Source organism: Polyodon spathula, chromosome 32 (genome assembly GCF_017654505.1).
Source record: "Polyodon spathula isolate WHYD16114869_AA chromosome 32, ASM1765450v1, whole genome shotgun sequence".
Lineage (NCBI taxonomy): Eukaryota > Metazoa > Chordata > Actinopteri > Acipenseriformes > Polyodontidae > Polyodon > Polyodon spathula.
The window spans coordinates 3,976,680-4,002,844 of record NC_054565.1 but is presented as its reverse complement, the minus strand read 5'-3'; the positions used below and the strand labels follow the sequence as shown (position 1 = coordinate 4,002,844).

General features: G+C 37.9%; 1 protein-coding gene across 18 annotated transcripts; it reads right to left on the bottom strand.

Annotated features, from left to right (window-relative positions):
• Positions 1-145: 145 nt before the first annotated feature.
• On the bottom strand, positions 146-24,706 carry tcea3 (transcription elongation factor A (SII), 3). Of its 18 annotated transcripts, XM_041233938.1 has the most exons (21): positions 24,455-24,705; positions 22,309-22,371; positions 20,718-20,826; positions 18,762-18,897; positions 18,140-18,214; positions 17,282-17,350; positions 16,731-16,796; positions 16,314-16,379; positions 14,883-14,948; positions 13,705-13,770; positions 12,381-12,446; positions 10,747-10,809; positions 9,452-9,520; positions 8,387-8,464; positions 7,934-8,011; positions 7,192-7,364; positions 6,691-6,747; positions 6,015-6,169; positions 3,697-3,843; positions 2,604-2,675; positions 146-2,484 (listed from the first exon to the last, which is right to left on the bottom strand). In XM_041233938.1, exons 1-21 carry the CDS (start codon positions 24,521-24,523, stop codon positions 2,476-2,478), a joined length of 1,752 nt encoding a protein of 583 aa, XP_041089872.1. In that variant the 5' UTR covers positions 24,524-24,705; the 3' UTR covers positions 146-2,475. The 18 variants fall into 18 exon arrangements, with proteins under 18 accessions (XP_041089872.1, XP_041089876.1, XP_041089873.1 ...); XM_041233942.1 differs by lacking the exon at positions 9,452-9,520 and having other exon boundaries at positions 24,455-24,706; XM_041233939.1 differs by lacking the exon at positions 10,747-10,809.
• Positions 24,707-26,165: the final 1,459 nt, after the last annotated feature.

Below are 26,165 nucleotides of genomic sequence, written 5' to 3'. Positions count from 1 at the left end.
CAAAGTTTACTACAGTAAAATTGACCATACACTTCTGAATCTTACAATATGAGCAATGGGTGAAATAACAACAACAAACTCAAATTTTAAAAGGGTCTTTATTTTGTTTTCATTTTTCAATTTTTACTTTATTTCTTTTTGTGTGTGTGTATATATATATAATTGAAAATTAGTACAGTAAGTGCAATGCTGTTTTTCTCCAGTCTCTTCTGCATAGTCTTTTCCTAGGCTGCATCTAAAAGGAGTTCAACTATTAGTTTTAGTCACATGTCACTCTTGCCCCAATCTTTGTCTATTTTAAGTGGTGTGTATTTTAAGCCGTCAGACAAACCCACTTCTCTCCCTGGCTCAAGGACATGTGCAGCGGCAAGGCACAAGCATTGGAACATAACAGCTTCACGGCTCTGCGTTCTTGAAGCAGACAGAAAAGGGGCTTTGGCAAGTACACCCTTTGAGTAATAATATGACTTTTTAAAGTCTAGCAGCAGTGCAGGAATGACCCCTCCAATCTGTCTCAGTTGCATAAAAGAAAGTCCTGATGAACATTTTAAGCAGAGCAAAAAGGGGGATATTTTTAGTTAAAACGTTTGTATTGACATATCTTTTAAAATGCTACATGGTGTTGATGATTTCAATAGAAAGCCTGCCACCCGGTGGCCGAATGTTGTATCTGTGGCTTCTTTGAGGAAAGGTATTGACTTTTATATCAGCACTTGCAGACAGCCTTGTCTGACACTTTATATTATATGAGATCATTAGCATGAAGCGAATGTGAATTTAATGTAATTTAGAGAGGAGACCCTTCTGAAAGATTTTTTTTTTTAAATTGCCTTTTAAAATGTTTTATTACACTGCAGTACAATGATTATTTGGAACTATTAATCTAATACTGGGAGGTAATTACTTTTACATTGACTAAAGCTTTCTTGGTCTGTATCTTGGTCACCTCTACAAAACCCCCTTTTAACTCTGTGTAAAGTACATCAGGCAAACAAACCTGAGACGAAAGCTGCACTATTAGGCACCCCCCATGAGACTGCAGTTAAGAAATCCTGGCATAAAAAAATATTGATATCAAGGCATAAGAAGCAGTTGATTTAACCCAGGATTATGATTTGTCCCAGTCACAATAAACAGCATGTAGAGATGAAGAAAGAAATCTTGCAATATATTGCAGCACTTTTTAAAGGCTAACAGTTTACAAGTAACTCGTCAAACACACTTAAGGAGGTTTAAAAAATGGTATAGATTTCTACCACGATTTAAATGCAAACTTGTACTGTGGCTGCTGATTCTAATACCAGACTAAAAATGAATATGCACAGCTTAAGATCTGGTTCAGTGCGTTTCGTTTCTGAAAACACCTAGAAACGGGATTGATTACATCCGTGTTGGAAGACGTGACATTTAATGTGAATCTCATTACTGGATCTGACTTTGGAACCTTGCATGTATTCAAACTAACAAGAGAATGTCTAAATTGCCCTGTTCTGAATTACTGCTTGCATGCAGCTGTTTACATTGACACAAGGAATTGATCTCTTTAATGTAGGTTTATACATACTCCCCCTCCCTCATGCACTGCACTTGTTACATAATTCATGGCCTTAAACAAACTCCATGTCCCTTCAAAGGGCTCGTTGGTTATTCAATCATCTTCATTTTTATAGCTGCAGTATTTCATGAACATTCATGCAATACACTGTTTATTTCCATGACTCTGTAGGTCAGGGCTGTCTCCATGCACAGACTAGTCTGGTGATTTGAAAGGTGATACAGCACAAAACCAACCATACCCTGGGAATTGCAAAACAATAAGATGACCTAAAATCACAAAATGTCTGGGGTGACAATGTCTTGGCAATCTGAAAGGACTGGACATCTGACAATCCCTGACCTGGGAACCCTTGCATAAGTGTACTGAGACCCTTCTAGACAATGGCGGAAGGCTAACATGATACTGAGCAGTTCATACATTATACTTTTCTAGTCCTATAGCAGCCACAGTACAAGTGTGTCATCACTGGTAACAGATTTATATAACAGATGTTAAGGACAGCAAACTTTTTTTAAGCGCCACTAAAGGTGATGCAGTTCTAGTCCCTGGTTATAGACATTTAGGGGCCATTTCAATATGTTTTGGGGAGTTAAAAGTTAACCATTTCTCATTTCATGAATATGACTGCCCGAGACCTTTTTTGTTCTACTCAGTCACTAGTATTATCAACCTGTGTTTCCACCTGCAAATTTAACTTAAATAGCCTCAATTATTAACTTGCGTTGATTTAAAAAAAAAAAAAAAAAAAAAAAAGCTTGTTTTAAAAAGACATGTATAAATTAAAAGCCCTATACAATGCATTAGCCTTACGAATCATTCATTTACATTTTCTCCCATACAAAAGCACAGTGGAAATGATCTGTATAAAATGCTGAGATTGAGCGGCAACACAGCCTCGGGTTGCCATGAGTCTTTTCTTAGCAGAACTGAAAGAGAAAAAAAAACAGAGTGGCCTTCAACACAGGTCTGGGCAAAACGGTACTGAGCAGGCAAGAACATTTACAGGGTGCATAAGGACTCCTTAAGCTTTTCCGAATGTGCCTACCTTCCAGCGGTTTCCACATTCGTTGCACAGCACAAAGGTGGTCATGGGTTCATCAGCACTACGAGTCTGCACCTGTGCCGTGAGGAAGAATGACACTTGTACTTGTCTATCCACTTCAATGACCTGTTGTTTTATTAACCCCGATAAACTCACTAGGTCAAATCCATATACAGTATCACCACAGCTAATGCTAGCGGGACCAAAGGTAAGGCAGCCAATTTATATATATATATATATATATATATATATATATATATATATATATATATATATATATATATATATATATAACTATAAGTTTACCATGGAAAATGTACTTTCTTATGCTATTCCAATGGTTTGCCATACATGCCTGTGCTCAGTAATGAAGATATTAGCTTGTCAATTTGAACTTCACTTACAGATTAGTTACAAATGTATAGTATATTAAATTTTGCTGTCTGTGTTTGTATAGCCTAAGCTGACGTCTGTTTTCAGTCTGTTAGCAGCTTATTCACTGGACACTACCAAGGGTTGCACAGAGGAAGAGTCCTCGGGAATTGATAATAGCAGAAAAGGATGAGTAAGGAGATTCCCCTTGTCTTGAGGAGAGCAGCCCTCGCGGAGGTGAGACTGAATCGATCGGTCTCCAAGGCTGGGAAGCAACCGATAATTCCCCCAAGAGGTGAGAAAACAGGAGGAGTAAGTGTTAGATATATTTGGCCGGGGTTCCCCTTCTGGCTGAGAACCTTCCCCGGCACAGGACAAAGTCAGTGGCAGCTGGGCTTCTAAGGTTGGGAAGTGAGTTTCACTTTAACCCCAGAGGGGGACCGGTGCAGAGGTGGAGCAGCAGTTGCAGAGGTGGAGTGGCAGTACAGAGGGGGAAAGTGTAGTGGGGGAAAGGAGGGGAGGATGATGGAAAACAAAAACCGCAAGACAGAGAGCAAACATGGCTTGGGGTTTGGCAGATGTTATTGGTAGGAAAGAAATAAGGGGGGAGGAGCCCTCACTCATACCCCCCAAATTACACACAAGTTTACAATTAAAGTCGTCCCACTGATATTGAATGAGGCGGAGCAGTAGACATGCAATCGGTTCCTTGTGTTTGGCTAACCTGGTTGTACGTGCAGTTCTTCTTCTTGCACTTGCCACACTGGAGCAGGTCCGTGGTGGTTCCGCTGGTCTTAGCCATCTGGTGTTCACGAATAGCTTCCTGCGTCAGCACGTTCCTCAGGTTCTTCAGCTCATCGCTGGCCATTTCCTACAGAGAAACGCTCATTACAGCTACAAACGAGACGACGGTACACATACTGTACAGAGAAAAGCTCAGAACAATCACGGTCCTGGAGGGCCACTCCACGGCAGCTTTAATGGGTAAAATGAGATCACTAACCATTTGAGACCTATATAGTGTATAGATATGCAAGACAGGTAAGAGTGATGCAAGTATTCTGTTAGCTATAACAACATAGACCAGGGGCGTCCAATCAAAGCCCTGGTGGGCCGTTTCACTCCAGGTTTAATGCGATAACTAATTACTTCAGGGTCTGGATGGGGGTTTACTTGCTTCAATAAAACCATTTCGAAACAGGGTTGGAACAAAGACCAGGAGTAGAAGGGCCAACTTTGGACACCCCTGGCTTAGACTGGTGGCTGGTTTCACAGGACCATTAGCAATCTTAGTGCCTAATGTTAGCCTTGGTTAGGTAGTCTGGCTTCAGCACTAATCGGGGTCTGTGAAACCAGATGTTATTTGGCTGAAATCTCTTGATATTTGTCGCCCCCACCAGATCAGGGCCAGAACGTTCATCCACCAGGTGGCACTGTATGCTGTTAAAAACATTCAATTACAAAAGACATACACTGAGTGTACAAAACATTAGGAACACCTTCCTAATATTGAGTTGCACCCCCTTTTGCCCTCAGAACAGCCTCAATTCGTCAGGGCATGGACTCTACAAGGTGTTGAAAGCGTTCCATAGGGATGCTGGCCCATGTTGACTCCAATGCTTCCCACAGTTGTGTCAAGTTGGCTGGTAATGGATCTCTACTCCGAATAGCTCGTTCCAACTCATCCCACAGATGCTCAATTGGATTGAGATCTGGTGACTGGACAGGCCACAGCAGTAAGCTGAATTCACAGTCATGTTCGTGGAACCATTCCTGGGCAATCCTACCCTTGTGGCATGGGGCATTATCCTGCTGAAAAAATCCAACAACAGATGGATACACTGCTAACATGAAGGGATGCACCTGATTGGCAATGATGTTCAGATATCCTGTGCCATTCAAACGTTGTTCCACTTTTATTAAGGGACCCAATGTGTGCCATGAAAACACACCCCATACCATCACACCACCACCACCAGCCTGCAATGTTGACATGGATGCATGTACTCATGTGGTTTTCTCCATATCATAGTCCTCCCATCAGCGTGAAACAGCAGGAACTGGGATTCACCAGACCAGGCAATGGTTTTCCAATCCTCTAGTGTCCAATGTTTTTGTTTCTTAGCCCACTGCAACCACAGTTTCTTGCGTTTTGCTGAAAGAAGTGGAGCTGTGTTAGGTCGTCAGCTGTCATACTCCATTCAAGGTACGACGAGTCGTGCATTCTTTTATAAGTCTTTTGGCACCAATGTTGTACTGGACTGTCAGTTGACTAACTGTAGCCCGTCTGTTGCTCTGCACAATTCGTGTCGGCCTCCTTTAGCCTCTTTCATCAATGAGCCATTTTCAACCAATGGCCTGCCGTTAGCTGGATCTCCTTTGGGTGGTGGACCATCCCTGATACACACGGGAAACTACGGAGCGTGAAAAACCCAGCAGTGTTGCAGTTCTTGACACACTCAAACCGGCACGCCTGGCACCTACTACCATACCCCGTTCAAAGGCACTTAAGTCGTTTGTCTTGCCCATTTACCCTCTGAATGGCACACCTAGACAATCCATGTCACATTTGTGTCAAGGCTTAAAAATCCTTCTTTAACTTGTCTCCCCTTCATCTACACTGATTGAAGTGGATTTAACAGGTTATATCAATAAGGGATCATAGCTTTCACCCGGATTCACCTTGTCAGTGTATTTCATGGAAAGAGCAGATGTTCCTAATGTTTTGTACACTCAGTGTAAAATTATACAGGGGGAGACCTACTTTTATACATTTTTATATACAGCTCATGTTTTTTATAACAATTTCCAAACATTAGTTATTTTGACTGTGTACATTGAAAAGCTGCATTAACTTCCACGGCCTAAAAATACAGTCAAACTAAAGTACACACTGTATGCTATTATCTCAGCTTTACCAAACCAAACACTGCTGGCTTGGAAAATCCTCTCCTTATAAACTGTATACAATGCATTGCAAATACTACTGCCCTGAGATTGCAGTTCAGCGAGCTGTCCTTGTTAATAGAAGAAGTATCTCACGTCGGCAGTCATGCTGGCGATCCTGCTGAGCTCTATGGCCCTGCTTAGCACGTTCCTGCGTAGGTTGGGGTTCTTGGGGTCCTTTAAATTGCTGATACGGCTGCGCACGCGGTTCTTATACTTCATGTCTGTGGCTTTTATGTCTTGGTAGATATGTGCCATTGTCAAGGAATTCCCGCAACAAAGAGAAAAGGAACAGTTCCAAAAAGTCTCGCTTCCGAAAGAGGTTTATTACCTTGTCAATGTCAATTCCCATCACCAGCAGCTATTCTGGTAAACAGCGTTGTCTACAGTATTAGGATTAGGTTATAAACAGTGATCTGCTCTTTGCTGACATTTAAAACATGTGCTAAAGAAGTGAAATGAAAATTAGGCAAGTGGTTCTCTACACATGCAAGTGTGACATACAGTATGTTTATGATTTATGTTAGTTGACAGTAAAATTGACTAAGATGAACCAATTTCAAAGTGGCATGAATGACATGTCTGCATCTGGAAAAATCAAAAACTTCTTAAGGAATGTCTCAGAAGACAACTACTGTTATCAGAAGCGACTAGTGACCGCTTCAGAGGATTGTAACATCTAGTAGGCTTCAATCAATACATACAATAGATTTTTACATAGTTCGAAGGGGCGTGGCTGTATTCATATAAATTCCCTGATCTGGAAGGATATGATCTTCAATCTCAGCTGCCATGGATTCACAGTTTGTTCCGTAGACTTTGTAATCATCTAGACAAAAGATTAATAAAAAGCAAACTTACAATACACAATAAAACATTACATCCTTTTATGATCAGCTATTTAAAATAACAGACTGTCTAGAATGCAAAGATGTTGTTGAATGTTGCTGTTTTATTTCGCTAATCAATACAAACCAAGTCAAAAGAGAACAAATCATCATTTACAATGACGACCTGGCAAGAGGCTCACACCACCCCAGCAAACAACATAAAACACAATAAATAAGTTAAAAAAACAAAAAAACAAAACCACATAATCCATACTAATCATATAGCAACAAAAAAAATTAAACACCTACTGAATACTAAATGACTCTTAATAATGTTGTGGCATCTTTCGTACAGGACTCAGGGGTCCAGCATTATGTACTCTAGTGTGTCTATCCCCTGTATAATGTATATACTAATATCCTAATCCTAGTGTGTTACTCACCGTCAGTTTTGAGTGCAGCAGACAGCATCTCAATGCACTTGTCACGTATAGTCTCCCCAGTGAGCAGGTGGGGTGGGAGGGTGCCCCCTGAGGGGCTGAACGAGGGGGTCAGCGGGCTGGTGGGGGATGTGGGCGTCTTTGGGGGCTCCACTTTACCTTTACCGTTGTTTACTCTGCAAGAAATACAAAATCATTCAGAGCTGTTGCATGCATGCATATACTGTATATACATTATATATAAATATATTTTATATCTTAAATTAAAATTTGCTCTTACTTAAATTTAAAAGTGACGGTAGTACATTTTACCCATGAGAACATTTGTCAAATCTTTGATCATAAATATGATATACATTTCTGGCAGGGTAAAGGACTTGCTAGAAGTTGTATGTTATTTGATGTCCCAACACAAAAGAAGTTTCAGAATTTAAACAGAAAGGATAGATGGACAGCGGGATTGTCTCCTTTCCAAATATTTGAAGGTGTTTTAAAAGAGCAAGAGAGCTCCAAAGTATAGCGATGTACCAAATATCAAAAGATGCTAAGGTACAGTACTGTACACCACTAACTTCTCTAAGGAGTTGCTTTGAGTTGTGACTGACTTGTTTTGTTATGTTACTGTTTACACAGTACAAAAAGAGAGGGCCAATTTCAATGTGCATTACAATGTCTGCTCAATATATATCCATGGATTAGGACCTCTTAAATAATTGTATTGTTTGATGTTTTGTAGACAGTATACCGTTCTTCTCTGGAGTCAGTAGATGGCTTCCTGTGAGGCGGAGACGGGATTGCAGGTTTGGAGTTATGGGAATCTCTCCTGGGGATAACAGAAACGTTCATATGAAATAGTGTAGCGTGGCTCAGTAGACCGAATACTATCAGCGCTAGAGAAAAGTTACAATTGAACGATGGTTACCTGTGCCAAGCGTGCAAATGTTCTTGTGCAAAAAATGTATTCCCTTTTACTTATAAAGGATTTGGAATAGCAGAAGAATGTTTTGTGAAAATGTGTGACTGTATTATTGTATCTAGAAATACAATTCAGCATCGAATCTGTATTTAGGGAGTTTAAAAAAGCATGAACATGGCAAAGACATTATTATACAAATAGCATAAATGCATGCAGCACATGAACCTCGGCATCCTGCTGTATCTCCAGGAGTTTAAGAGACATGCCCTGCACTCGCCTTACCTTTCCCCTTTGCAGTCAAGGGAGAGCTTTTTCAGTGGCGTGGAAGTGCTGCTGAACAGGGAGTCGGACGGGTTTCTCCTGTGAATGAATGCATACATTGAGAAGAGCTTTGGAAATGTAGCCTGCTTCTGAGTATAACTAACCATGTCTGCTAACCCAACTACAAAGAAATAAAAAAAAAAAAACCATTCAGTAGATATCCCACGCCATTGCCTTGAAAACAAAACTGATAAAAAAAAAAAAATCAGACTCTTGCACATACTGTAAGAAATACACATTCTTTTTTTTTTTTTAGAAGAAAAATTCTGAGCTTTATTTTGAGCAAGCGCAAATGCAAGGGTGCATTTTTAAAAGAACGAACTCCATAAAAAGGTGAGTTATAAGCACAGATATGTAAATGATTGATTATGTAAGCAATATCACATGACAGAGCGTGCGGCAGTAATGACTGCATGCCTAAGGTGCATTGCGAGTGATGAGGTGAAGAAAGGGCATTCAGCCTCTTAGGAAGTGCGGTAATTACACCAAAAAGGACTTCATCACATCCTGGAGTTATTATTGTGCTTATAAAATTGGCAATTAAAAATAAAAAAAAAAATCACAACATTCATTATACGCTCAATTACCTAATTAGATGCAAACGATGCGGTAGTGAAAACATTCTTGCACGGCCATGTGATCGCTAAGAACCAATCAGAGTGAACAGTTTGTCCATGACATTTTCTAATGTAAAAAAAGCATTGTATTTTAGAATAAAACTGAACAGGTTCAACAACGGCTACATTTACAATGAAAATAGAGGTAGCGTGCTATGACTGCAGCGCTGTTACTCCTTTTTAAGTACCGCAGCAGTGGGTATCACTTGATGTGAATTAAGGAGGGGCTATGCTAATTCTTGAAAAAGAAATTCATAAAAAGAACCATGCTATAGACAAAACATGCGCTGCAGTAAAAACGACTCACAGCTCTCCTGCACAGAACAGAGATGTGTCACACTACACTACATCGTCAGACTGCAAGGCCCACATTCAAGACGATTACAATAGGTATTGGAACTAGACTCACTGTTCTGCTTTAGTGTCTGAGGAAGGTCTCCTTATAGCTGTGGCAGAAGTAGAATCAAAAGAGTCCTTTCTGCAGAAGAATAAGTAGAAAGAAAAGTTTATCCAAACCCCCAAAAAGCTATAAACTATTAAATCACAATCATATTCACATTGTTTTGTTGGTATCCACGGCATTACGAAAAGACAGTGATGCAAACATGGTCTATTCAGTGCCAGCTGGACACTGCACCAGGTGTAAAGAATTCAATTCCCAGCTTCCCAGAACCTCAACACAAAGTAAACTCCAGATACTGCCAGAGGTGGCCACACGGTCTTAGATATTAGATTGTGTGTGTGTGTGTGTGTGTGTGTGTGATACTGTACATCCCAGTGGAGATCAGAAAAAATGTTTAAACTACATGCTGCAGAGTCTGGAGGCTTGTTGTGGATGTTGTCTTTACAGTAGGCTGAATAACTGACTTATACAGATTATAAATTAATAGAGGATTTGGTTATTTAATATAGCATGATTTTGTATCACATGCTATGTTTGCAAATTACTTATACAGCCAAGTTTTGCATCACCTAGAATTTTAGGATTGAAACATTTTAAAAAATAAATTATATAGATATATATATATAATTTCGGTCCAGTGGTTAAAGAAATGCGGTTGATGCCAGGAGGTTCCAGGTTCAAATCCCAGCTCAGCCACTGACTCTCAGTGGGACCCTGAGCAAGTCACTTCACCTCCTTGTGCTCCGTCCTTTGGATGAAACGTTAAACCGAGGTCCTATTGTAAGCAACTCTGCAGCAGCAGTTGTGACGCATAGTAACCTCCTAGTGTCTGTAAGTCACTTTGGATGAAAGCATCTGCTAAATGACGAACTCATAACAAAATGACATTGCAAAGGTCTACCTGAAGCCATAACAGTAGTACAATATTTCATGTTAAATTTTGAAATGTCACACTTTTTAAATTTGTCAGTTCTTCGTTAAGTATATGGAAAAGCTACAACTCGGTACGTAACTCAATATGTTAAAGTAACATTATTCAGCAGTTTTCATTCAAATTTATGAAACAAAATTAGTTAATTCTATAGGGTGGTGCAAAACTTTTGGCCACAGCTGTACTTCAGGTTATCATAAATTTCATTTCTTCAAATGTGGACATTAGAGTCTGTATCCACAGACAGTCTTTGATGCAATCTGTTCTACTGGTGCCTGGGATCACACAGTGCAGCAGTGAGTCAGTAGCCAATATCCTGATTCTTGTCACCACATGCCATGCATAAAGAATAAAATCTATTTTTCCTGACCTTTCTTTCTTGGTATCTATGGAGGGCCGTTTTGGAGGCAATGAATTGGTATCTGAGTCTTTTCTAGAAAGCAGGCAGAAAAAGCTTTTAAAGGACTGAATGGATTGCAATGTGCTCAACCTTTTGCATACTGTCTTCACCACTAGCTTCAATCAGTAAAGAAAACCCAAAAGGTATTACTTTAACCATGTTAAGTGTGTTGCATAAAAACACAAATCTATACAGCAGGGTGCGCTGTGTATGTGTGGTGGCAAGCCAACTGTACTGTTTAAAAGAATGAAATAGACTACACATGCACTGCCTGAACTTGAAATGCAGTAGCTCAGAAGTTTCTGCTTTGGAACAACATCATATTACAGTCAGTCTATCGTATCTGCTTAAACATTATCCTTAAAACCTGCACTCAACACTGTTGCAATATTTTATATATATCAGCTCAACTCACTTAAGTCACAGCTCTATTCGGAATGAGGTATACAAGTCATGTTGCTAAATCTTTATGACTTTCTGATGACCAAATGAAAACGAAACCCCAAATCCACTTGACAATGTTGTTTTCATTAGAACACTGCTGTAGCTCTGTTACAGCGTGTTCCATTTACCTAAAAGGATTCCAGTTCTGACTACAGTCTTTAATTAACTTCTCTGAAAGCAGACAATTTCACGTTGCTCTTACAAAATGGAAAACAAAATGGTGAACTGAACTTAATTACCATTAAAAATGATATGTAAATCTAACAACATACTAAACTGCTGCTCTAAATACTGAGGTGACTACAAGACTACTTTAATACCCAATTATTTTCAAACCATGGTAAGAGGTTACTATAGTGCAATTACATCAAACAAATTTACACCACCTCAGATATTACACTGCATATAAAACAATGCAATTAACAGGAGGTTCCTGGTTCAATCCCAGCCACTGGCTCACTGTGTGTAATAATAATAATAATAATAATAATAATAATAATAATAATAATAATAATAATAATCTCTTTAATAATAAAAGCGTCTGCTATATCTGCTACTGAATAGATCATGTATTAAATTAAAAACAATAAAAAACATCAAAACACATTTAGTCTATCTATACGACTAAGGTAATTAATCAACAATGTTTTGTCCATTCATTTTCGTTCATAAAGCTGAACCTGAGTCAGCAAATGGAAAAAAAAATGATTAAATTCAGTACGCTAACACACTTTCTTGGCAAACCTCAAACTGCAGGCCTGGATATTTATGCTAATGCTGCAATCACTGTTTGCAATCAGATTTCATTACCCTAAATAATACATTTTCAGCTCAACTCACTTAAGTCACAGCTCTATTCGGAATGAGGTATACAAGTCATGTTGCTAAATCTTTATGACTTTCTGATGACCAAGCTTGCATTGTTGTGAGAATGCCCTTGAGGAGTTACTAACATGACAACACTTCTCCAGATCTCAGGAATGTGTGATGGGTCGTATTAGAGGAACAGCCAGTGCTAGACTGTGATTTTTGTTATGTCGCGAGGCAGCTCCACGCATCTGATTTACTTTGCTCTACGGGTAGGACGCACTGCTTTACATTTCAACACACGCCATGCGAAAACAGATTCACGAAAAAAACAGGAATATCTTTTCTCTAACCTTTCTTTTTTTGTATCTAGGGAAGGTCGCTTTTGAGGAAATGGCATGAGATCTGTACAGTCTTTTCTGGAAAAAAAAAAAAGAAAAACTTGAAGGATTTCCAATTTAAAGGAGGCTTGGTGGTCGAGTGGTTAAAGAAAATGGCTTGTTAACAGGAGGTTCCTGGTTCAATCCCAGCCACTGGCTCACTGTGTGTGACCCTGAGCAAGTCACTTTACCTCCTTGTGCTCTAGCCTTCAGATGTACAGCCGAGGTCCTATTGCAAGTGACTCTGCAGCACCAGTTATTGAGGCACAGTTCACCACCTAGTCTCTTTAAGTCACTTTGGATAAAAGCGTCTGCTAAATGACCAATTAATTAAAAAAATAATATTGAGGGATTATAAAACTGATGAATGCTAGACAAAAACAAGCAATCCCATTGGGTTATTTCTGAATGCATAGTGTGGAATTAAACATTCAGAGTGTGAGCTCACGAACCAAACACAGAACCCAGGTACAACAGTATCAAAATGGTATTTTACAAACTGATTTTTACTTAAAGTAATTGGAGCTAACACAATAATTCCATTATGTTTTAACACCATGTACATCCATTAACTATATAGGTCTCAACTGCATAGTTTTGAAAGAAATCTGTGTGTGTGTTTTTTTTTTTTCTTCTTCTTTTTAAACATTAAATCTGGTACTGAATAAATCTATTTGCAGGCCCTGGTTTCAGATAGTCTTGCACTTTCATAGTTATTGTCACCTGTCCCCAGTACCAGGGTCTTCTTTCAGTAATTGTTATTAAATAAATACACAACAACCAGATCCTTTCATTGCTGCTCTTTGGGAAAGAGGATATGTGGTGTGCTAAGCAAATGTGTTGTAGTCTACCCCTGGGGCTGCCTGTCATTGCTTGCTCAGTGATAGTACGCAAGTGTTCCTTGTGTTGGTTGCTATATAAACTTTTTCCATGAGGACTCAAAATACTACACAAATTGTGTTTGTCTTTATGAACTCCAAACTGCTTTGTGATTTCAGACTCATTTGTAGTGGCACAGAGAACCATGTTATCGTGGTTTATGACTGAGGAAGGTGACACTTGTCCACAGAGAGTGGTAAGAGTATTGAATGAGGGAGAATCACTTGGTGGTTGAGATCAATCAGTTACTAGGAACCAGACGAGCTTCGATAAACCGAACGGTCCTGCAGATACTATATTGTGCCTGCTCAGAGGAGTCAGTAGCCACTTGCGAGTTCACCGTTTAAAGTAGACTGATAATAACTAACCATGCCATTCAAAATGGTGTTTGAGCATAAAACAGATTTCTTTTTTTGACCTTTCTTTTTTGAGATTTAGAGAAGGTCGTATTTGAGGCAACGACTTGAAATCTGTCGATTCTTTTCTGAAATAAGAAAAAATAAATGAAATCGATTCCAATGCGTGGAATATTTTAGCCTTCAGAACTTCCACAAATATGGATGCAACAATTAGTAAAAAATCGGATTACAGGCGGTTAACTGTGCATTTATGTTGCATTAAAAAAAAACAACTTACTCGTGTACAGGAGGGGCCAAAACAAACACTTCTATAAATGACATTTCAAGCAAAACATGCTGAGCAGCTTAAAAGAAATACACAACCACATCGTAACGCTGTAAAAACTACTTCTGACCTCTTGTTAGTAACTCAATGCTGTCACCCCAGCTGCCAGCCTTCAAACATGAATCCAGTGTGGAGTTGTGAGTACAACAGTTTTGAATCCTACAAAGTTTCTGACGATACATATTGTTGCCACAGTTGTGAAGGCAAACGTTCCTCTTAATAGAAAGTGCATCAAATATGTTGATGTTTGTATGCAGATTATAAAGTGTGACTGCACAGTACAGTTTACCAAGGTAGTGTTCATCCTCATGATAAATTAAAAGCCTCTGTTATCACTTCACTAAGCCTAGTTTTAAAAATTAGCTGAACTCATTGGGAACCTCTGTATCTCTAACCATTGCATAAACATATTAGGTCGGTCTGCCGCAGATATAAACATCTTCACACTCACAACTCCTAAACAGAACAAGATCTGAGCACTTGTTTAATTGGGACAGCCGCTTATTTGGGCATCCTGATAAAGTGGCGCTAACTATAAAACAGCTTCAGTGCCACATTTGCAAGAGCTGCTATGAAAACATTTCAAACTGCCAACACATTGACAAAAAGGCACTTCCACATTTTGCATTGTAATGCTATTACAAACTATCAAAATGAAAGAAGGCAAGAAATTCAATATGCTGTTAGTGCACTTTGGAGAGGATGCTTACACAGTAAATGGCATTCTAGATTTAATTTCAGTCTTAAGCAGCAGGTTTATTGTTTTTTTCATCAGACAAGATACTTTCCCACATTTAATTTCCCAGCAGTCATGCAAATACAGGGGGAGGTGGCCATGCCCACACTCATGCTAACCGGTCACTTGATTTATTTATTAATCACTGGAGACTGCATATCATGCACAATTCTGACCTTTCTTTTTTGGTATCTAGGGAAGGCCGTTGCTGGAGTAATAACTTGAAATCTCTTGAGTTTTTTCTGGAAACAAAAATAGTTAAGCTTGACCACATTTCTAAATCTTAAAAACAATGCATTCAGGCATTGTAATACAACCTTTGAATGAAGTGCCCTGTCTCGTCCCTAAATGAAGAGCACAGGGAAAATCACACCACTTCCACAAATGAGGAAAGTGTGTGTGACCTCTGACCTTGAGCTGTTCACGGTTTCGATTGGTTCTTGTGTAAAAGCCTGTTATCACTTCATTAAGCCTGGTTTTAAACAATCAGAGTATAAACATGCAGAATCGTTCTATCGCAGATATAAACATTGTTACACTCACAACTCCAAAACAAAACAAGATCTCAGCGTTAGATAAAGAATAAATATGTTTTATTACCATTTTAAACACAAATTATCTAGATAGAATGTTTCTGAATACAAATACAGCACCAGATGACACTCTTAGCTCTGAACCTCTGTTGTTTTCAATGGAAAGTGACTTAAAATGTTTACTAACACCAACGATCAATATATTAAACATAATTATTTACTTGATTTAAGCTGCTCCCCTGTGTGCATGTAGCATTAGCATCCCACATTGAAATGCAGGGCATGCAATTTGTAGAACTATCACAGTATGATGACCAACGCAACTGCAATTCTAATATTTTTCACGATTTCAACAAATACTGTAGCAAGTGAATCAGTATAACTTACATTGGACAGGTACATTGTTTGCCTGGCAAGTGTACTGCAACTTGAAATAGACAAACACATTTTAAGGAATAATCATCTGTCTGTTCACTATACTTTCAACTGATCATAGAATATTATTCTGTACACTTTTCTTTTGTGAAGCTCAATTAGAGAACATAAGGTGACCTCGACACAAACTCTGTGTGGAGTAAAAACAGTAAGAGCTTATTCTACAGAATGAGTATAGTATGTTTCATAAGTTAAATATGTAAACATGTGCTTAATTTTTTGTGCAATCTGTTTCTGTCAAAAAATATTATTTGCAAGAGAACTAGGTATTGAGAAAAACAACTTCAGTGCCATATTTGCAAGGTCTGCTGTTTAAAATTTCAAGCCGTCATCACTTGACAAGAAGTCACTTTCACATTTTGCATTGTAATGCTATTGCAAACTATCAAGACAAATTTGAAAGAAACCAAGAAATTCAATATGCTTTTAGTGTAACTTAAGATGCTTATACAGTAAAATGGCATTCTAGATTTAATTTCAGGCTTTTAGTTTTTTTCATTAAACAAGATACTTTCCCACATTTAATTTCCCAGCAGTCATGCAAATACAAGGAGAGGTGGCCATGCCCACACTCATGCTAACCGGTCACTTGATTTATTTATTGATCACTGGAGACTGCATACCATGCACAATTCTGACCTTTCTTTTTTGGCATCTAGGGAAGGCTGTTGCTGGAGCAGTAACTTGAAATCTGGTGAGTTTTTTCTGGAAACAAAAAATAGTTAAGCTTGACCACGTTTCTAAATCTTAAAAACAATGCATTCAGGCATTGTAATACAACCTTTGAATGAAGTGCCCTGTCTCGTCCCTAAATGAAGAGCACAGGGAAAAATCACACCACTTCCACAAATGAGGAAAGTGTGTCCTCTGACCCTGATGTGTTTGCGATTTCGACTGGTTCTTCTTTGATATTTTCGCAATCATTCTTGCATTAATGAGGTCTTTTCTTCTTTCAATGGCGTAATGTGAAGGACACATTTTATTAGACTCTTTTTCCACAGCGATAGTCCGTTTTGCTATTCATGCACACAGAAACAAACCCTTTTTTTCCCTCACCTTTCTTTTTTGGTGTCTAGAGAACGCCGTTTAGGAGGCAATGATTTGGAATCCGTCAAGTCCTTTCTGGAATCAGAAAGAAAAACTTTATCTATGAGCAGCCAGTCATCACAGAGGCTTCTTTTTGTCTAAAAAGGGACTTTATTTCATGTAGAAAACGCATGCTCATGTTAATTCTTTCAAGTTGCTATTTTCCCTTCTGTATTAATAAATGGCATTTTAATGAATCAACTTACTAGTGTTATTTAAAACCTGGATGCCATTAGGTAAGCAAATACATTGTTAGTGTCATAGTAAAGTATACCAAAATCATTTTAAGGATGCAAAATAACTTCTTGTGTTCTCAAGATATGTGTAAAGATGCAAGTGTGACACACACACAATATAATGCTAAGCAATGCTAGCAACGAGTATTAATTTAATAAGAAGTTTTAATAGCCAGGTCCATTTTAAAATGTAAGTGTGACTATTCCATATGTGAATTCTATTCCACCCTCAATTCCCACAAGCCAAGCCACATGGGATTAGAGCACACATCATGTTTTTCTAACCTTTCTTTTTTGATTTCAAATGTTGAAGGTTGTTTTGGAAGCAGGGACTTGGAATCTGTTGAGTCTTTTCTGGAAACATATAAAAATACACATATATACTTAAAGACTTGGAGCCTGACTCAATTAGCTTATGGTTGGGGGAAATCACTTTAGGAATTCTCCACGTTCTCTCACTATTGCTATATTTCAAAAATACTTTTTACAGATCAATTGAATTGGGTTGTTAGGGCTGTGTGAACAACATCGTGGCTCACAACACTACAGAAAGAAGTGTTTGCTCTTCTGACTCCTTTTGCAGTGGCACAGCACACCAGGTAAGTTGGTTCCCATCTCCACTGCTACAGATACCTGCAGAGTGCAGTGCACTATTTCAAGCACCTTTACTTTACATATACCATACAAATCAAGGTGTCTAGACATTTTTGGGGGTCTTGTAAAAACAAAGTGACTTGCCAAACAGATTTATACACAGGAGAGTCAAACACCAGAAGATATCTTTATTGACTACTATGACACAGGCTAAACTTCTCATAGACACTGAATTCTTAAGGGGTTTCCCTGTATTTACTACAGAGATTCGGGGTAGAATCCAAAATGGCCGCTCAGGGCTGAATGAATGAACATCTGTCTACATTTCTTTAAGCGAAATATTTAAAAAAGACAAAAATGAGACAAGAGTCATTCAAGCAAGGAAAATCATTTTTGTTTAATTGTGTTAGCTGTAGAGTAGTGAAAGCTAAACATGCACACGGCCTAGCAAGTTAACCCATATTCCCATTATTACGATATGTGTAAAGCAGAGATGCCCGAAATGGCGCACTCCACCTTGCCGTAAATTAAATAAAACCCTTCTCTCACCTTTCCCTTTTATGCTCGCCTGGGTGCTTCTTTGGAGAAACTGAAATGGATTTTGAATCAGACGAATCTCCCTTACTGTAAAAACAAGTAAGTGGTGAATTTTAGTATCACTTGATCCTTACTAAATGATCACCAACGACAATGCTGTGAAGCAACAACGGCACACTCCATTGTGCTGTCATTGCTGGTCAAGCTGTTATCTGTATATTTCAAACTTCGCTGAAGGGCGGTGTCCCCAAATTTACTACCAATACAGAGGGACTTGGTGGGACATTTACTCTTCACTTATTGGGGACAAATCAAGGACAATTGCCCCAAACATTCAGTCCACATAATAAACGGACAATATATGCCGTTAGGTTACCACTTTGTGTGTGGGACGGATTATTCAATAGTGTGTATTTGAACACGGGATGTGAGTGGGGTGCCCCATCCCCAGCTGTTTCTAAATGAGACTACACAGCTTTGGCTGTGATCTCTATGGCAGTCAATATTTCATGTAATGTGGTCCTCTGCATAAATGTATAAAAGGATCAATGTTCCTATTAGTATAAGGTATTAACTGTAGGCATTTTCCAAGAAGCAATGCATACGTGGGTATTCCTCAGCCCCCCTCCCTCACCTTGCCTCCTTGTCTGGTTGTCTGGTTGGCAGTGTCGGCCCCCCAGTACTCGTGGGCTTGCTGTGAGAAATCTCCTCCCTCCTTTTCTCATTGCCCTCTCCTTTCTCGAGCTCTCCTTTCTGAGCGTCAGCCGATTCTGAAAGAGCAGGCATTCGGAGGTCAAAGTTGGGAAACCTGCACTGCTTTTATGATTTCCAAAGGTTAAAACGTTAGTGAACACCCCATGGATTTTATAAATCCAGGGGATGCCAAGTCATTTTCACACCACTTTAACAGGTTTACAAACTATTAAATCTATAATGTCTAGAAGTCCCTTTTTGTTGAAAGAAAGAAAAACGCTACATGGTCGAGAGTGCTTTTATTAACTGGAGCATTTCAGAAGACTAAGTGAAGACATTCTTCAGAAAGACAGTTGGGAGTAAAAGGATGTTGGCAGCATTGCCCAGAGGATTAATGACCCAGGACATGAAGATACAAATATCAAAAGAATTACACTGGGTGTAAAAATACATTTCTAACACAATACAGTACACAGAAGGAAGCACAGGAAATAGTGGGAATGTATTAAAGGGGTGTTCACTAACATTTCAAATCCCTACACTGTGGCCATAGGCAGGACTTGGGTCCAAAATGTGAGGGTGCAAATAATGATTATTTACATATGTTTTGCAATTTTAAAAGCCGTTCATACAAAATGTTACCTCTGTGCACACACCTCTACCAAATACTCGGCAAGCGTAACCAAATGCTGTATCCAGTGATGGATTATAATCAAGCCACGAGCAGGTTACTTCAATTTCTTTCTAAGTTTTGTTCCTCTACTCACTTGGAATTACACTTCTGGTTAATACCTTATAATAAATCCATTCTGCTCTTTGGTACAGCATGCTCAAAACCGACTCAAAGTGCTGATGGGTTGTTGTGTGTACTGACTGATTCATTTCGGGTGCCTCACAGCCATCCCCCGCAGCCAACAGTTGCTTCCTACTGCACACTGACTGATCAATAGCAATATGGGATGTTTCCATCTAAAGACGAGTGACTCTTACTTTATTCTATAGTTTCAATTACAGTCTGGGATACAAATCCTCAGACTAAACAGGCCCACACATTACAAAGTTAACCTCCTCACATGACCACATCCTGAAGGACACAAAGTCTGGGGATGGATGGAATACACCAAAAATATGTTACTAGAGTAAATACATCTTTAGTTTACTATATTTTGTTGAATATATTTTGGAGTCACAGATGACCTTGGTTTTATATTCTGATGATTTCACTGGAAGAAAACTAGCAATGTATTATTAAACTATATTGTTTTTAATGGTATTTTATTTATACATATATAGAAGTATATATATATATATATATATATATATATATATATATATATATATATATATATATATATATATATATATATATATATACATACACATATACACACACTTATGACTCTTCCTGAGGGATTTTTTTTTTTTTTTTTAAACAGAACATTATAAATGCTGCTGATGTTTTTCCTTTACAAAAACTCAGACTCTCAGACGCTCCCCACATTGGCTCATCTTCCCAGTTACCAGTCACTGCTTTCCCGGCTGCATTTCTTTAACTGAAATTAAAAGACGGTGAACGGAAAGTGCAGCACTGAAGCATCCGCTCAGATCAATCAATAATTGTTCTTAGTTAAAAAAAAAAAATCTAATTAACCTTTACCATAATGTCTTTCATGAAAATATGAGATCTCAGAAATGATGGCAACACACACATTAAGCAAGACTTACTGAATTATTCTGCTAGCTCTGTGTAATGTATTTTATGTTTCTGTACTATATTACAGTTACTGTAAAGGGCAAGGTAATTCTCAAATGCACATGTCACAATTCTCTCGCATGATTGATGGTTACAGGACTAACCCTTCTCCGCAGCAGGCTCACATTCACAACTGAAGCTTACCCATGAGCAGCCTCTTCCAGTTCTTGACCAGGATTTTAGCCAGCGTGATGACCTCCTCATCAGGACAGTGCTTCCGCACTGCATTCACCGACATTCCGATTCGCGTGCCCTGCAAAGAAATGTTGGTGTGCAGGTAGTTTTCTGAGTCTAATGGTAATAACTTAAGAGCAGATAGTACATCGATGCCCTGCCAACCATTTCTGTCTGCAGTGGGCAATGTGTACATAGGATACACAACACAATGTTCACTCGAGTCAAAATCATTGCGATATATATTTTTTTGTATTTCTCTAATTTGGATCCTAACCACTTTTCTGACAGGAAGTAGGGCAAAGTTGTTAAGAAAGTATGAGCATTATTCTGTTCCTCCAGCACAGCCAGCATTTAAAAACAATATGAACATAATTTAGATCTTATTTACCATCATACAATGAAAGAAACTACAACATGATATCACAGAAGTCTACTGGAAGCCATAATAGTAGTACAGTATTTCACGTTATTTTTGAAAATGTAATTTTTTTTTTTTTTTTTTGTCGGTATGTAATTCAATATGTTAACCTAACATAATTCACCAGGTTTCATTTGATTTTATGAAGCAAACTGTGTTAAATCTACAGGGTGATGCAAAACTTCTGGCAATAGCTGTAAATTGAGTAAAAGAACCTGTGAGTGTATGAACCTCATGCTTACTGATCTACTAATTCAAAAGCAGCAAGCGTAATCAGAAAAGTCAAACAGAGAGAACCAGAATTGCTCCATGGCTGTCTGGCTGATTTGAGCTGCTAACTGCGTTCTGAGTTTCTAACTGTCAAATGTTACGATTTTTTTTTTTTTGTCATTGTTCACTCCAAAGCAAAAAAAAAAAAAAAAAAAAAAGGAATTAATCTCAGCAATTGATATTCCAGATGACTGAAAGTCTATGCTGAAACGGACTGCTATAACCCTAATGTCATGATGTTTGTTATACAGTTTGCAACATTACCTTTGAAACAAAGGTATAAATAACACAGTACTTCACAAAAGAAACACAAAGTAAAGACATTTCATTTGAACCCAGATTTTCTTGGAAACTTAGTAAATATAAACTTTGTAATAGCAATACAAACAGCTCAGCAGTCATACCAGAAGAAATGTGAACAAATTATGATAGCAGTGCCATAACTTTCAAGACCCCTATCCCTTGCATCATCTACACGCATGATCTCCATAAAACTGCAAGAAGAGTTTCATGTTGCTCAGATAGCATCATGATTTATGTGGTCCCTGAAGAGGGGCGAGGGGTATTGACCTGCTTTGAATCCCTTAAATCAGACTAGAACGCTTTAGCTGTTGCACAGAGAAATAACTCTGCATGCTATTTAGGAGCTGTTGTAAAACTTAGTTATATCCAGCAGGCTGTGATATGCAGCTGAAAATATTTTTTTTAAATATTTTTTAGAGCATGACTATGGTTCAAATTCTGAGCATAATGTATTGTCCATCACAGATTGATATGTAAACATTTTAATAGTTCAATTTAATTATTTTTTTTTTGGTAGAAATCTCCCCAAAAAACACAGTGTGTTGAATTTAGAAAGGAAATGGGTACCTGAAGTAGTTTTAAAGTCATTTTAAATGCCTTCAGCTCTTTCAGCAGGTCCAGTGCCCCCTCCTGTAGTAAAGAAACATGACACCTCTTCATAAATACACTAAAAACTAGTCTCAAGAGTGGTTTTTGTTGACATTAGATTTAACATGGAAAATACAGTGGTTGGATAAAAAAAAACTACAGTACTGTATATGGAACTTGTGTGTAGTCATATAATGTATGGCTTATATATATATATATATATATATATATATATATATATATATATATATATATATATATATATATTGGTTTTTTTTTTGGTTTTTTTTTTGCAAAAAATAACTCTGCATACATAACATGCTAAATCTCTCAACACTTACTGAACACAATTGTTTATTATATTTGTTTTTCACTTTTCTGCCCTGGCCTATCCCCAATTAACACAGATAACTGAAGTCTTACTGTATTTCTTGGAAGACAAGAATGCAAACTCCACTGTTAATACAGTAATTAGTCTATATAAAATAGAAAGTGCATTATTTACCCAAATGGCTCGGTGCAAGAACAGGCTTTACTTTTCAGATTTCTTTAGCACAACTGTATCAAAATAAAATATGTATTACAACTGCAATCCAATGCCACCTGTGCTAGTAACCTTGATCAATCAGTGCAGCACAGCAAGCCTCCCCAGCATTGCTATGTTTACTGATTTGGTGAACATGCTTTTTTTTTTTTAAAGGTATATTTATAATTTTAGAGGATTTTCTAGCTTTTGTTCTATTTGAAATCAAGATTTTTTTTTTTTTTTAAGATTTACTTATAAATGTGCAAGTCCCTCCTTTACTAAGATGATGGAAGCTCTGTGACATCATGTCTGTTTGCAGTAATGGCCTCTCTATAGAATTTCTGCAGACTTTAGATTTACTTTGACTGTGGTTAAAGGATCACAATATGCAGGTGTTTTACTGAGGCGACTAGTACTTTTTGCAGAGAAAATTTTGTGCCAGTCAGTGGACATTCTGGTAAATGAAGAACAAGAAAACATATTTAAAAAATGGTTGAAGCACATTTGTAATGAAAATGCACATGCAGCATATTTCTGTTAATTGCATAACCATAAAATGCAATTATAAGCAACGTGTATCTAGTGCAAATAATGAAAACAAAGATAACAGTTCGAAAGAACACATTTATGTGTGAGCAAAAAAATTAAACAATTGATATGTAATGCAATGTAAATGTATACACGGTACGTTATTATTGCGTGGTCAGAGCTGGATTGTGGATGGGAAAACACAACACAAATCGTGCCTGCCTCAAACGCTCCACTGCAAAAATTATGACAACAACAAAAACAAAACAAAAAAAAGGCAATAGGACTCGCTATTTCAGACGTGGTACCACTAGTGGCAGTAACTGTACCGCAACTTTGCAGAAAATACATTACAGAAGGTACTGGGACTAGGTACAAAAACGACAAATCGGCCCTGTCCTCTCCTTAAACAAATCAAAAATGAACCATTTCCTCTTCATTTTAAAAAGGATATCACTTTTTTTGTGGTGACTTTCACTTTCAGGATTAAAACGGTGGGTTCGTCGTTCTCGTGTTTTTTAAAAAAAAAAGAATATATACACCTAACGTAACAATATATATTAATAGTGTCAGTATGGCACTTATAATTAAAAAAATAGTTTTTTAAACAAAAACGGAATATTTTCGAGTTTTCAAGTTCAAATTCAAGGCAACGCAACGACTATGGAAATTAAATAGCCAAAAATCAAAACAAACGGTGTCTGAACTACACACACCTCTGACAACTACTGAAATTAAAATGAAAACATTAAAAACACACAACTGTGTCTTTAAGAGCCATTGCATTTTCGTTTTCAAACACGTTGCCACTGATTTGCCAAACACCTGTTGATCTTTCCACGCAGACCCGCGGTATCAAACATGTCCAGCGGAATACAGGTTATATAAAGAAGTCTCTGAATTACGTTTAACACACAAAACACATGCAATACAGCTTCTTCTGCAAGACACATTTAGATATAAAGTAATTACCATTGTATAAAACATGCATTTATAACGCATGTCAGCAATGTACACAACTGCATTTGACAAGCGACATTTCAAATGTTTTTTTTTTTTTTTTTTTCTCACCATATTATTTCTAGACACCATCTTGTCCAATTTTTTAGCAATCCGGATTAGCTCTTCTTCTCTGGCCATAGTGGTTTTTCTGACATGAATCAAACGTTTAAAATGCAAAATAACACAGCTTATAATAATAATACATAGAAACAATTTATCTAAAACTGTAAAAAAAATGTTTAGAAGTTTGTTCACACTATTTGTGTTGGGAGTGCAACAGAGCAGGAGGGGGGTGTGTCCTGCTGCAGCAGGCAATAAGAACGCACATCTCAAACCATGTGTTCCAAATACCCGACACATGGGGAGCTGCGCTAAATATAAAGTTGTAGGACCTGCTGTGTCTTTAGCAAGGCTTACACAGAACATAAGAACATATTCGCTGCGGTAATTTTAGAAGTTTACTGCTTTTTTTTTTTTTTTTAAATATGCTTTTAAAAAATATTCTGTGCTTTTAATATGGTAAGCCATTATAAGGGGTAGCCCATAAGGTATGAGTAGAAAATATATATATATATATATATATATATATATATATATATATATATATATATATATATATATATATATATATATATATATAAAATTGCAGCAGGGATTGTTCCATACTAGGGAATGCTATTTAAACTGCACTTATACTTAGTTATTCATTTTTGCTGTGTATTCAAACAGTGTTTGCTTGGAAGTTGGTGCCATTTCTTTTTCAACACGGAGGATCACATTAGTCCCAGCTGTGTCTTGTTTAAGATTATATCACATGAGAACTGGTATATCATATTGCAATATTATTTTCTTTCCTTTTTGTAATGTATATACTGATCGTGTTTTCTAACTTTTTTTGTAGAGATAACATTTTATACAGGTATCCCTTTTGCAAACTTGTTTCTTGAACAAGATAAATATTTTAGTTTATAAATAATTGTGACAGGGCCCAAGCTGTTAGTGGCAGGAAAGAGACCCAGAGACAGAAAGCTGTGCACCCAGCGCCCAGCACCCAGCATCAGGCACCCAGCACCTATCGTCCAGCACCCAGCGCCCAGCACCTATCGTCCAGCATCCAGCACCCAGCACCAGGCGCCCAGCGTCCGGCACCCATCGTCCAGCGTCCAGCACCCATCGCCCAGCACCCAGCACCCAGCACCCAGCAAACAAACAAAGACTTGGTTTCCTTTTTATACATGTGGCTACTACCTAGTTATTATTATTAATTATTTCTTAGCAGACGCCCTTACCGAAGGGCGGCTTACAGTTGTATGCAAAAAATACATATCAAGAATTACAGTACAATTAAAAGCAAGATACAAAATACAATGACGTCAGTCCTAATAAAAGCAAATACAAAACACAGTACGATTTGATATCGGTGCAGTTCAAGAGCAGATAACAGTGTTGATAGTTACATCAGGGTTAGATACGAGTGCAGGTGAAATACAAGATACTAGAGACTGGGTTCAGTGCAGGATTAAATACAGTAATTAGCATTAATTACCTAATTGTGAAATGGCCATCTGGCAGGGACAGATTTAACCCCAAGCCTGCCAACCTTACATTGTCACTCACACACACACACACACACACACACTATTTACAGCAGCAGGGCTTGTGTCCTGCCTCGATAATGCTTTCAGTGCGTTCTTCAGTTATAACAATTGACCACGTATTGCACTGTTTTCAAAGTGCAGTAAAAGCATATACAGTATATTTGGTTGTACTACAGTACCAA